The 12,767-nt window shown below is 46.4% G+C and overlaps 2 protein-coding genes across 5 annotated transcripts in view; one reads left to right on the top strand and one right to left on the bottom strand.

Annotated features, from left to right (window-relative positions):
- Positions 1 to 6,357, top strand: part of reps1 (RALBP1 associated Eps domain containing 1) — a 42,401-nt gene extending 36,044 nt beyond the window's left edge. For both annotated transcript variants that reach the window (XM_056294079.1, XM_056294077.1), the window contains 2 exons: positions 2,179 to 2,284; positions 3,117 to 6,357. In XM_056294079.1, coding sequence (XP_056150054.1) covers positions 2,179 to 2,284; positions 3,117 to 3,185 — 175 coding nt within the window. In that variant the 3' untranslated portion in view covers positions 3,186 to 6,357. The remainder of the gene's footprint in view (positions 1 to 2,178; positions 2,285 to 3,116) is intronic.
- A 133-nt stretch (positions 6,358 to 6,490) lies between these two features.
- Positions 6,491 to 12,767, bottom strand: part of clu (clusterin) — a 28,685-nt gene continuing 22,408 nt past the window's right edge. For 2 of the 3 annotated variants that reach the window (XM_056294081.1, XM_056294082.1), the window contains exons 8-10: positions 8,612 to 8,838; positions 8,304 to 8,488; positions 6,491 to 7,249 (exon numbers count right to left, since the gene is read on the bottom strand). In XM_056294081.1, the coding sequence (XP_056150056.1) occupies positions 7,237 to 7,249; positions 8,304 to 8,488; positions 8,612 to 8,838 (425 nt within the window). In that variant the 3' untranslated portion in view covers positions 6,491 to 7,236. Of the gene's footprint in view, positions 7,250 to 8,299; positions 8,489 to 8,611; positions 8,839 to 12,767 lie in introns of those variants that run through there. The other variant, XM_056294083.1, reaches the window with a different exon arrangement.

Raw genomic sequence — 12,767 nt, 5'->3', positions numbered from 1 at the left:
TATCTGCAACAAGGGTAGCACATGAGAACTGTATCTATAACAGGGATAGCACATGAGAACTGTCTATCTGCAACAAGGATAGCACATGAGAACTGTCTATCTGCAACAAGGACAGCATATGAGAACTGTCTATCTGCAACAAGGATAGCACATGAGAACTGTATCTGCAACAAGGATAGCACATGGGAACTGTCTATCTGCAACAAGGATAGCACATGGGAACTGTATCTGCAACAAGGATAGTACATGAGGACTGTCTAGCTTCAGGAAGGATAGCACATGAGAACTGTATCTGCAGCAAGGATAGCACATGAGAAACCCCTGCAAGTTGTCCCAGGTCGTTGTATCTGCGTCTCTGGAGGAAGTGAAACTGAGTTTTTTTTCTGGACGCCCAGTGACCTGTCGTGATGTCAGTTGGTGGCCAGAAAAACTACAGCCTAGCAGGGTTTCTAGTACTCTAATCTACTCTAAAGATGCTGTTAAAAAAAACAAACAAAAAAAACCCAACCCAAAACATCCTCTTTCTTTTGACTAAACTACATTTCCGATGATAGAAATGAAGTCCCGCAACACTAGTGCGGAGCATTTTATCGATTACAATACAGGAGCTCGCATGCAGCAATGCATTCTGGGCAATGTGGGAAAGACTGAGCAGGAGAACACCGATTTGTCTGTCAGTGTAGTACACAGTGAGGACTTTATTGCTTCAGTCGACTACATCAGTGTTTCCCAACCTAGTCCTCAAGGACCCCCTATCCTGCAGATTTTCTTTGTAACCCTGAATAGGTACCTGTTGCACACCTCGCATAATTAAGTGCTGTGAGATGATTGGTTGAGTAAGGACAAGCAGGGCTACCTATGCAGGGTTACAACGTAAATCTGCGGGTCCTTGAGGACTGGGTTGGGAAACACTGGACTACATCACTCATTCGTACTGATCGCACATACACAAAACCACCAGTGAAATGTCCCTTCAAAGGTCAAAGAATAAATTAACTCAAATTTAGTCACATTTCTGTACACAGTCCAAACTTGTGTGTGCAAGTCATTGTGTGATCTTGTCATTCTTGCCTTCCTAATAACAATCACATCTCCAGACTGGGGCTGAGCGATCAGTCCAGTTCAAACCAACGTGCATCAAGACACACACTACGCTACGCTCGCATGACGTGCGAGTGAGAGCAGTGAATGAAGAAAACAACGTGCCACGCTACGTTTTGATTCGAGCAGTAACATTACCATCTTGTGAAAATGGCCTTAGCGGAACTGAACCCTGAAGAGGTGACGTTAGCATCAAAGGGGGGCAGTACGGCGGTTGTCTCGACTATTTCGGATTTGGGAAGGAAGGCGCTGCACAGAGTCGAGTACTGTGCACAACTGTAGCTACAACACGGGGCGACACTAAAAACCTGTTGCAGCGTTTAAGAACGCACCACGAGGCCACGTTTGACAATTGCATGGCTGAAAACCCGACCACCAGTGTGTCGGATAGGCCAAATACCACCCAGCAGGGATCACTGACCGAAATGTTCGAGAGCATAACTTCATCTGAACGAGATTCAAAACGGCACCGCGGAATCACTCGGGCGATAGCAGAGTTCATAGGGAAAGATTGGATGCCCCTCAACATGGTGACCAAGGCCAGGTTCACAGCTTTGGTAAAGACATGGGATGAACGGTACAGCATGCCATCACGCACATCTTTTAGCCAGGTTGCCATACCGGAGCAATTATAAGCAATACAGCAGGGGACAGTGGGGGAAAAAAAAATATGTTCAATGCATCGTATGTTTCAAAGTCTTCATGGCTTTTTTGTATTTAACATTTCACAGAGATTTGAAGCCTCCTACCTGACAGAACACCAAGCTGTCCCTGTGGAACAAAGATTCATAACAAAAAGACGTGTGAAATATTCTGTTTTCACGATGAGAAACACTGAATTCAAAACAGCAGTGAAAACAGAAGATAATGAACTTTTAAAAAAATGCATACTAAATCACAGTTGCAATATGGGTCTAAAAAAATCGCAGTTAGATTGTTTTCCCAAAACGTTCAGCCCTTCTCCAGACCAAATTGCTGAATAGTCAGTCGCTATGCAGACAAACTGGTCAGGGTCTGGTAGTAACTGCAGACATGTCTTAGCATCTTGTTCACATCTTGACATGTGTTTGGTTCCAGGTCGGTGGGGAAGGATAAAAAGGCAATCCAAGCCTCCATCAGGAGAAACAAGGAGACCAACACCGTGTTGGCACGACTCAACAGTGAACTGCAGCAGCAGCTGAAGGTACAGAGCCGTGTAACGTTCTGATGAAGTCGTCTGGCTAAAATGAACAATGAAATGATAATCATAATGATTCATGATGAATATGATGATGATGAATATAATGATAATGATTAATGATGATAGTAAAATGATAAAATCATCTTAAAGAAATGATAAAATCATAAATTATAAAATGATTAAGTCGTCCAGGTAGCGTAGCAGTCTATTCCATTGCCTACCAACACGACGATCGCCGGTTCAAATCCCCATGTTGCCTCCAGCCTGGTCGGGTGTCCCTACAGCCACAATTGGCTGTGTCTGCAGGTGGGAAGCCGGATGTGGGTGTGTGTCCTGGTCGCTGCACTAGCGCCCCCTCTGGTCGGCCGGGGCACCTGTTCCGGGGGGGGGGGGTGAGGGAGATAACAGCGTGATCCTCCCACGCGCTACGTCCCCCTGGCGAAACTCCTCACTGTCAGGTGGAAAGAAGCGGCTGGCAACTCCACGTGTATCAGAGGCAGCAGCCCTCCCCGGATCGGCGGAGGGAGTGGAGCAGGAACCGGGACGGCTTGGAAGAGTGGGGTAATTGGCCAAGTACAATTGGGGGGGGGGGGATTCTGATGAAGTACTACATTCAAAGGCAGTGGAAAGGGGGAAAAAAAAAGCCACAGATTGAATTACTTGTTCACCCAGCAGAGATTGAACCTGCACAGGTGTAGTTATGCGTAGCATTAGTCAACTATAAAGGTATCTTTTTTGTCATTTGTGTCATTGGTAAAAGGACCGTTTTGTGTTTTTTGAAGAAGAAAAAGTTCTTTGTGAAATTACTGGTGTTTTTGTCTTGTGTACTCGTCAGGACTTGCTTGAAGAGAGGATATCTTTGGAGGTTCAGCTGGAGCAGCTCAGACCTTTCTCCCATCTTTAACCTGTACGGGCACGAGGAGAGTTTTCACCACATCATTCTGGATGACTGACGTGAGGATGGGGCCCTCTGTGTGTTTTGCCTCAAGCCCCTTTCTCTCTCCATCAGCTCGGCTCCCCTGCACCCCGCTATTCTGTGGAAGTCTAAATCTAAGATACACAGCCCCCACACCAACAACTACACATCACAAACGCAATCAACATGAATCGTAACTCGTCAGACGGAGAGCACAGTCTTACAGGGGAGGTTTGAAGGAGCACGGGTTGGTGACAAACTGTCACTTTTTAGTTGTCCTTAAGAAATGCAAAGGCTAGGATGACAACTGAGACAGGAGTGGGGCAGGACCACCCAACCACTAGTCTGGTCTATGCAAAGCAGAACTGCTTTGATCCGGTTTCCTTGTCTCCAAATGACTTGAGCGGAGTGGCAGAGTGCACACGCATATGTGACCCGTGGCTCTCTATTGACTTACGCATCATACTTAGGTACTGTTCTTTTAGGGCCTGCGTAGGACAGAAAGTCACGATGAAGGTTTTCAGCGGCTCATCGGACAGACGTTCAGCCCGTTCTATCTGATTAAGGTCCTTTATTTTGTGTGTGCCTGTTTCTGTGTCTGTGCAGCCGCAGGTGTGAATGCAGGAAGGCAACAGTTACATAGATGCAATGAATGTGTTCTCTGCATTTTCTCTTCATTTTATAGTGTTACGATTAATCTGATTGATTGACCATGATGCTCATTGACTGAATAGTAGCTTTGCCTTTCTTTACTTAAACCGTGTTCTAGTCGTCTAAAAAAATGCCATTTGTTTCTGCTTTCAACTTTTCCGGACCATTTGAAAATGCAATTTTTTCCTTATAAATTTCCTCTGTGATTGACTGAGGTTGCCTCCTTTACATAAACCAGTGCGTTTGTCTGCAGCCCCAAACCTCACCTGAGTGTAAGGCAAGGATGCCCGTTGTAGCCCCAAGTGTTGCTTCGGGTAGCAACTGCTCTTTACAGGGGCCACACTTAACAAGCTTTTCAGAGTAGCGTTTCTTTGATCAGCAGGTTTTCTCTGCGATTTAGATCTAGTCATCGTAGTTGGTGATATAAAAGGCTTAAACTTGAAAAAAAACAAACAAAACAAACTATGCCCTTGCTTTCTTGGTTCCAGTTCACAGATGGACTGAAGTAGACATATAGGCTCAGACATACTCAGAAAGATATCTGGAGACCAAGGAACACTGAGCTGAATATTCATCTGTTTCCTGATTGGGCAATCAGTACTATGCAAGTATGATGATACATCTTTGCAGAATGACTGTAATCACAATTAGCTATTGAAGCTGTTGATTTGGTATTGTGAAAGTTCTGGTTGACGACCTGTGTCCAGGATTAGTTTGCCCTTGGGCACTAAGCAGCAATCAAAGTCCCCGTCTCAGTTGTAGATGGCGAAAGGCTGAAGTGACTAAAAAAAATCAGCGTTTAGCGTGTCGCACTAATCAGTAAGACTTAGCTACCTGTGCAAGCTTGTCCGTGTGACGATGACTCTTGTTGGGTGCAGAAGAAGCTGACAGGCCTACCAAACGGAGAGCGGTCGACAGACGGGGAGACCAGATTGACCCGACTTGCACTTTGAACTTACAAAAAAAAAACAACCCTTTCCTTGACTTTCTTGTCTTCTTGTTTTTGTTACCTCCTTCCTCACCGTTACTATGGTTTTAACCTGCATGTTGCCGTCTTTCACATATATTTAAAAAGAGTGACGCTTTAAAAGGAAACGGAAACGTGAACCATTCGATTTTTATTTCCACACTATAACCTTGGAAGTACTATGATGAGGTTTTTTGTGCCCCCCCCCAAAAAAAACAAAAAACTTGGGACACTGTGTTGTTCTGCCAGTACTTTTCTTCTTTTGTTCCGTGAGCTTCCTCAATGTTTGTTATCGACAGACCTGTCTTCTAAAGCCTTACTTCTCCACCGGCGTTCGAGTTTCCATGCTGACTGACTGACCTCTCTTCCTTGTTGTTGCTCCAAGGCTCGCCTTCTTTCTCTGCTGTCGAGAATGATGATGGTGTGTGTGCGCGTGCGTGAGTGTGTGCGTGAGTGTATGCGTGAGTGTGTGTGAGAGGTTATGTTGTCTTCAGACCTGGAACTAATACCATGCAAAACCCTACTGAATCCCTCCGTTCGGGATTGATCGATCGCTCCTGGTGCAACGGGAAATCAAACGCAGACGAGCAATCTAATGGAAATGGTGGTCTTTAATAGGAATTTGAATATTATTCGCATCCAGGTCTGTGTTGTATATTGTATATGACACACTTTTGAACTCATATGTAAATTGCATTAATTGCTGACTAATGGCGAAAGAATATTATATTTAATTCCTTCTCTCTTGGCTGTGGGATCCTAGATGTTTAACTGCATGGATGTATCTCTGCAGAGTCAACTAGCAGCTGTGTGATTTTTACACAAAAATAAAACAGCACAATATTTTAAACCTGCTGTCTGGATGGACTTGTTTGTTTAGTATTCAGACACACGTAGCTGTGGTAGTAAATTTTAATGTCTAACTTCTTGGTCTGTGCAATTTGGTCAAAAGTAATGGCTTCATATTATCGATAATTTCTTTGGACTTTTCATTTGCAGAAGGCACATGCATGCCGGGCATGTCAAAGGTTTGGCAGAATTTGGGCATCCGGGTGGTGTGGCGGTCCATTTCGTCACCTACCAACACCGAGATCGCTGATTCGAATCCCCGTGTTACCTCCGGCTTGGTCGGGTATCCCTACAGACACAATTGGCCGTGTCTGCGGGAGGGAAGCCAGATGTTGGTTTGTGTCCTGGTGGCTGCACCAGCGCCTCCTCTGGTCGGTCGGGGCGCCTGTTCGGGGGGGAGGGGGGTGAACTGGGGCGAATAGTGTGATCCTCCCACGCGCTACGTCCCCCTGGTGAAACTCCTCACTGTCAGGTGAGAAGAAGCAGCTGGTGACTCCACATGTATCGGAGGAGGGATGTGGTAGTCTGCTGCCCTCTCCGGATCGGCAGAGGGGGTGGAGCAGCGACCGGGACGGCTGAGAAGAGTGGGGTAATTGGCCAAATACAATCGTGGAGAAAGGGGGGGGGTTGGCAGAATTTGCAGCTGCAATGTGTGTGTCTCACTCCTGATTTAACAATTCTTTTCAGTGACAACTGTAAAACACCGTTTCCAGCAAAACACTACATCCTGCTGAGAACGAGACCTGAAGTCCACGTGTGAAGGAATGACCTTGTTTTGATCAGGACATTTTAAACTCTGCTTTGACAAAAGTACACAAACGCAACATAGTTGTGAGCACATTTTATTATTATTTTTTTAGTGAATTGCTTCATTGCTAGGCTGTTGTACATGTGGTCTCAAAGCGGGGCGTAACAGAATCAGGTCTTGGCTAGAGCAACGATATCCCAACCTTTCAGTTTCTACTATTAGCAAGCTGACTAACTCCACCACACCGACACATTTCACCAGCTGAGATCTTGTGAACACACAGGAACAAGAAGTATATCAGAAGTACCCTCAACCATGTCCAGAACTATGGGTGGTGGGTGTTTAAAAGACAAGAGGCTGGCTCTGAGTTGGGTTTCCCATCAGGATCTTCTCCGGAGGATCATCACTGCTCCACTGGTGTGCGACCGCAGGAACATTTTACAGACGATGCGTTAGCGGTTAAAGTCTGGACGAAATGCTGATTGTGAACCACAAAATCTGACCTGTCCTTGGCTTCTCTTCCTTGTGTAAAATCTAACCCATGAAATGGCCTACACTTAAGCTCTTACATGAAGTTTCTTACAGAGGGACTAGGCTTTTCTGCGACAACTGAAGCAGATAAGGAAATTTACCAAATCATTGGGTTTCGGGTGCAAGTCTGGTTTTGGACAGTCTATATGGATCAGCATGGGTTGACTGTAGGGTTTGGTTGTGTTTAAGGTTTGCCGTCGGGGTATCCGGTGGGTTTTCTTCTTAAATGTGGATTTAATCCCGGACATTTCTGAAGTCAGCAGGCGGTGCAGGACGCTTGTCCACTGGCGGCGTTACTTGACTACACTAAAGAGAGAAAGAAATAAAGAGAAACATGGAAATCAAAGTTAGCTGACAAGTATTTTCCTATTCCATTCTCACTGGCCTGATCAGGGTAGTGAAAGGTTCTCTGGGATACGACTCTTCATCTACAGGGGGAAAAACTCTTACTTATTCTTTGTCTCCAGCCCCCTGAGACTAAAACTTTACCCTAAAAATGTCTGGCTCCTAGAGCCCAAAGCTTTTTACTTATCAACTCTGACAGAGATGCATCTATTTATTCTTTGGACATTGTTTGAAACCCCCTCTGCTCAAGGAAATATTATTACTATCCCCCCCCTTTCCCCCCCTTTTTTTCCCCTCCCCAGTTGTACCTGTCGGTTGCTGCTCCACCCCCTCTGCCGACCCGGGGAGGGCTGCAGACTATCACATGCCTCTTCTGATACATGTGGGGTCACCAGCCACCTCTTTTCACCTGACAGTGAGGAGTTACACCAGGGGGCGTAGCGCGTGGGAGGATCACGCTATTCCCCCCAGTTCCCCCACCCCACCCCGAACAGGCGCCCCGATTGACCAGGGGAGGCGCTAGTGCAGCAACCAGGACACACCCACGTCCGGCTTCCCACCCGCAGACACGGCCAATTGTGTCTGTAGGGATGCCCGACCAAGCCGGAGGTAACGTGGGGATTCGAACCGGCGATCCCCGTGTTGGTAGGCAACGGACTAGACTGCTATGCTACCCGGACGCCTGAGGAAGTATTATTATGATGTATTAATGAGGACTACACCACTCCCTCCCAGTTCTTGAGACAACTGAGAAAGGTTATGGATAAAGGTATGACAAAAACACAATAGTAGTTCTTTACAACAAAAAAAAAAGATGGTGCTGAACGTTTTATTTTGCCAGCTCAAGGTTTTCAGACATGAAAAGTTAAATCTGATTTCGGTCCCACTTTAACGTCAAGCTTCTTAGATTTAACAGTTGTTAGCACCACAACTTGCATGGGACTACAATCATGCTCCGTGATCTAAGGACATATTTGGACTACAAGAAGGGACCACCCTGCAGAAAGACACTCACACGGAGGTCTCCTTGTAGTGGTCAAGAGCCTCCTTGGCCACCATCTCTGAGAACTTGGGGTCACTCCAGGGAATGTCACCCGGCACGGTAAAGGTCATAGGAGGAGAGTCGAAAAGCTGCACGGATACATTTGTGTCTCCTGGCTTCTCCGTGTCAGGCGTTCCTTCGCTGCCCTTGCTTATCACCTACACAGAGAAGATAGAGGGAGAAAGATGTGAGCGGGACAACTATAAAGGATGTGAGAATTGTCAGACGAGTGAGCGACACTTTGAAAGACACAGCCAGATGATGCAAGAAGTCCAACGTACTGTCTGAATGCGGAAGATCCCGTCCTTGGTCTTGGTGTTGTTGGCCAGGGTTGACACCCAGCCAAACTGCTTGTTGAAGAGGTCTAATATGCTGGAAGTGTTGAGCATCTCCTGCTCGAATCTCCTCAGCAGGGTGTTGTAGTCCTGGGTGAAGCGCTCAGCGAGGGCCAGGGCCTCCTCAAGCTCTGCCTTCAGCGGGCCCTCCAGAGGCTTCTTTCCAGAGCAGTCTGAGAGACACAGGCGCCATGCAACTGCAGTTAGTCACGCATGTAGAGTATATGCGGATAATCATTTACATACCTGATAAATGGTTGGAAATGATAAGGAAATACCTTTCCTCACAACTTGTGTAATTTTTTTTATCACCCGCTTCCAAATATTGTCAACATATGGGGGGGGGGTGTCTTTATTTTTTTTCCAGAATGATAATCTAAATCTATTGATATTTTTCAAATCCCAGAAAGTGGAATCAGGTCATCTGGACACAGAGTTTTGTGGGAGAGACATCACTCATCTAAGTGACTTCGTCAGTCTCAACTGACTGCAGGTATAAACAATACAGTAGCACAGGGGTGCCCAACTCCAGACCTTGAGGGCCGCAGTGTCTGCAGGTATTTGTTGAAACCTTGCATTACACCACCTGATTTAACTAATTAGCTCACCTCTTGGACCAAGGAGGGGAAGGAATTGGTTAAATCAGGCGGTATAGCGCATGGTTGCAACAAATACCTGCAGACACTGCAGCCCTTGAGGCCTGGAATTGGGCACCCCTGCAGTAGCATAATGACCGAAACCAACGATCAGTTTCATATGCAAATTACCCTGACCGTTAACTAGAGTTACAATGGCCAGGTGTACTATTCACAGAGGGTTGGGGAATAGTTTGCATCACAGCATTGTAAGGTGGTGACAGATGTACTCTTAGCCCCCACGCGGTTCAAGGATGGTCGTTCCCTCTTCACATAGATGGCCTCTTTGACTCCCCATTCAAACCAGCGTTCCTCCCTATCAAGTGCACATCTTCATCCTTGAAAGAGTGGCCACTGGCCTGTAGATGGTGTAGACTGTGGGGTCCTGGCCTGTAGATGGTATAGACTGTGGAATCCTGGCCTGTAGATGGTGTAGACTGTGGAGTCCTGGCCTGTAGATGGTGTAGACTGTGGAGTCCTGGCCTGTAGATGGTGTAGACTGTGGAGTCCTGGCCTGACATGGTAGCTCTTCTGTGTTGTGCCATCCTCTTGGCCAGCGTCTGTTTAGTTTCCCCGATGTACAAGTCACGGCAGTCCTCCTGGCAGCGTACACTATATTGCTCTGTTTGTGCTGGGGGACCCGATCCTTGGGGTGGACAAATTTCTGGCGCAACGTGTTTTGGGGTTTGAAAGCAACTGAGACGTGGGGTTTGAAAAATGTGCACATCCTTGATGGGGAGGAACGCTGGTTTGAACGGGGAGTCAAAGAGCCCATCTATATGAAGAGGGAACGACCATCCCTGAACTGGGGGGGCTGTCACCATCTTACAATGCTGTGATTGCAACTATTCCCCAATCCTCTGTGAATAGTACACCTGGCCATTGTAATGTTAGTTAATGGTCAGGGTAATTTGCATATGAAACCGATCGCTGGTTTCGGTTTTGACGCAACTGTGCCGGTTTCGGTGGTTATGCCAGTGTATTGTCTATAAGGGTGGGACACCTGCAGTCACTGTATTGTCTATAAGGGTGGGACACCTGCAGTCACTGTATTGTCTATAAGGGTGGGACACCTGCAGTCACTGTATTGTCTATAAGGGTGGGACACCTGCAATCACTGTATTGTCTATAAGGGTGGGACACCTGCAGTCACTGTATTGTCTATAAGGGTGGGACACCTGCAGTCACTGTATTGTCTATGAGGGTGGGACACCTGCAGTCACTGTATTGTCTATAAGGGTGGGACACCTGCAGTCACTGTATTGTCTATGAGGGTGGGACACCTGCAGTCACTGTATTGTCTATAAGGGTGGGACACCTGCAGTCACTGTATTGTCTATAAGGGTGGGACACCTGCAGTCACTGTATTGTCTATAAGGGTGGGACACCTGCAGCCAGTTAGACTGAACAGGTCACTTAGATGAGCAATGAAGCGTTCCCTCAATAAACGTTGTGTCCAGATGAACTGATTCAACTTCCTGTGATTGCCTTACCTGGATCACTGAACATGCATCAAGACAATAGTCACATGTTCTGTGGTGAAGGTAGACAAAAACAAAGAGATTGCACACAAAAAAATTAAGTCAAATGAAGACGTTATAGAAATGAATTTACAATCCCTCTGCATCGCTGGACATGAACGTGTGTACCTGCTTGACCCGTGATTATAAATCCTGTAACCAGTCGACTAAAGGGTCCGATCCGTAAGTCAAGGACTAACGTGTCTACTTATCCATGCACGTCACACTACCCTCCCCTCCTTCGGGAAGCTTCCGCATATCAACGCCCTCACGCCTCTGGGTGCACGCGATTCCGATGATCTCACGGTCTCACTATCCCACTTCTGACACCAATGTAGCGAATTCGGGGGGCCGTCTGGGAGACCGTCGCCACAGCCGGGACGCGAACCCGTGTCTCCCGCTCCGCAAGCGACAACGTTAACCAGTCGACTAAAGGGTCCGATCCGTAAGTCAGGGACCAACGTGTCGGCTTATCCATGCACGTTACAGTACGTTGTCGTGAGTTCAAGAGCATTTTTCTGTGCTCACACCTCGCTCCCGACTCCCGACTCCTGACCTGACCGCGTATGTTTATTGTGGAGAGTTTCGGAGTGTTTTTTATGTTCCTTCTATACAACACTTCGTTTATTTATTCAGAAAGTGGGTTGGGTTTGGTTTGGTCTGCCTCGGTAGCCTAGAAATGGTAGTTCGCACCATTTGGTGAATAAGGACAGGCGGACAAAGAGCGTCGTTTTCAAGCGAGAGCCTCATTGTTTTATTATTATTATCTGTGTTTGTGATTCATGACATGAATGTCACATAACTAATGTGCCGCTAATGTGTAACGTCTTAATAAAACAAACTGGGGGAAAAACACGTGCGTTTTGTATCTTATTAATTTTTTTCTTTTTTTGGGGGGGGGCTAATGATTAATTGACTACTGATTGTTAACATATTCAACTATCGGTTAAGGAAAATGCATGAAACTTGCAACAAACACACACACACACACCCCCTAGGGACAAATTTATGTTAGCTAAGGATAGCTAAAGATTGTTCTTATAATGCTAATTTAGGCCAGCTACTGTAACCGGTTATTCTCTTGCCCGGTGCGGGATTCGATACGAGGTGTACTGCACCACAAGGCGACACCACTAACCGCTCGGCTAAAGGGTCAGACCCGTTAGCTAGGGGCTAACGTGTCTTATTAGTAGTTTACACTACCGAGCTAAAGTTGTTTTATGTATTTACACATTCTGACTAACTTCAATCATAAATATTAAATATATACCATATATATCCTAACACTGTACAACAACGTTAATCTATACACAAAGCGAAAATACAGATAAGGACTGCTAGTGTCAGACCCCGACAGTCCCGGCAGTCCACTAGAGGGCAAAGACCACTAAGGTACCAATCATAGAACGCTAACGTAGGTTGCCGGGACGTCAACTCTCAAAAGTGGGAGGAGTGTCACTTGGTGACGAAGTCTGCCTTTTTCCTCACGTGTTTCGCATATCGACGTTCAACCAATGATACGCCTCCCCCCTCATGAACTGAGTAACTCTCTGCATGCCTTTTCCTGATTATCTTGATTGTGCCCAGGTGTAGTAAATTGAGAGACTCCTTTAAATGAGGAGACCAAGCGGGACCTGAGACAGTACGAGAGCGGCCGCGGTTGGCTGTTGCAGCCGCCTACCCGGAATCCCGCATCCACCCGACGAGGGACGGCTAATCCAACGAACGGGAAGGCACTCCCTGAAGAAGAGACCAGATGCCTCGGACTGACAACATTGGGATGAGTAGCCTACATGGAATATAGGAATCCTTGCAGTATTGGATTATAGGAACCTTTTGGACTACGGATCTAGAAACACTGTTTGGAATATTTTGTAGCCTATAGGAAGGACACTTTTTATGGACGTATTTCAATGGACAATTCTTTTAAACGGTTTTTCTACTTTT

Source organism: Lampris incognitus, chromosome 15 (genome assembly GCF_029633865.1).
Source record: "Lampris incognitus isolate fLamInc1 chromosome 15, fLamInc1.hap2, whole genome shotgun sequence".
In the NCBI taxonomy this organism is placed as follows: Eukaryota; Metazoa; Chordata; class Actinopteri; order Lampriformes; family Lampridae; genus Lampris; species Lampris incognitus.
This window is presented reverse-complemented; position numbering and strand designations above follow the sequence as displayed.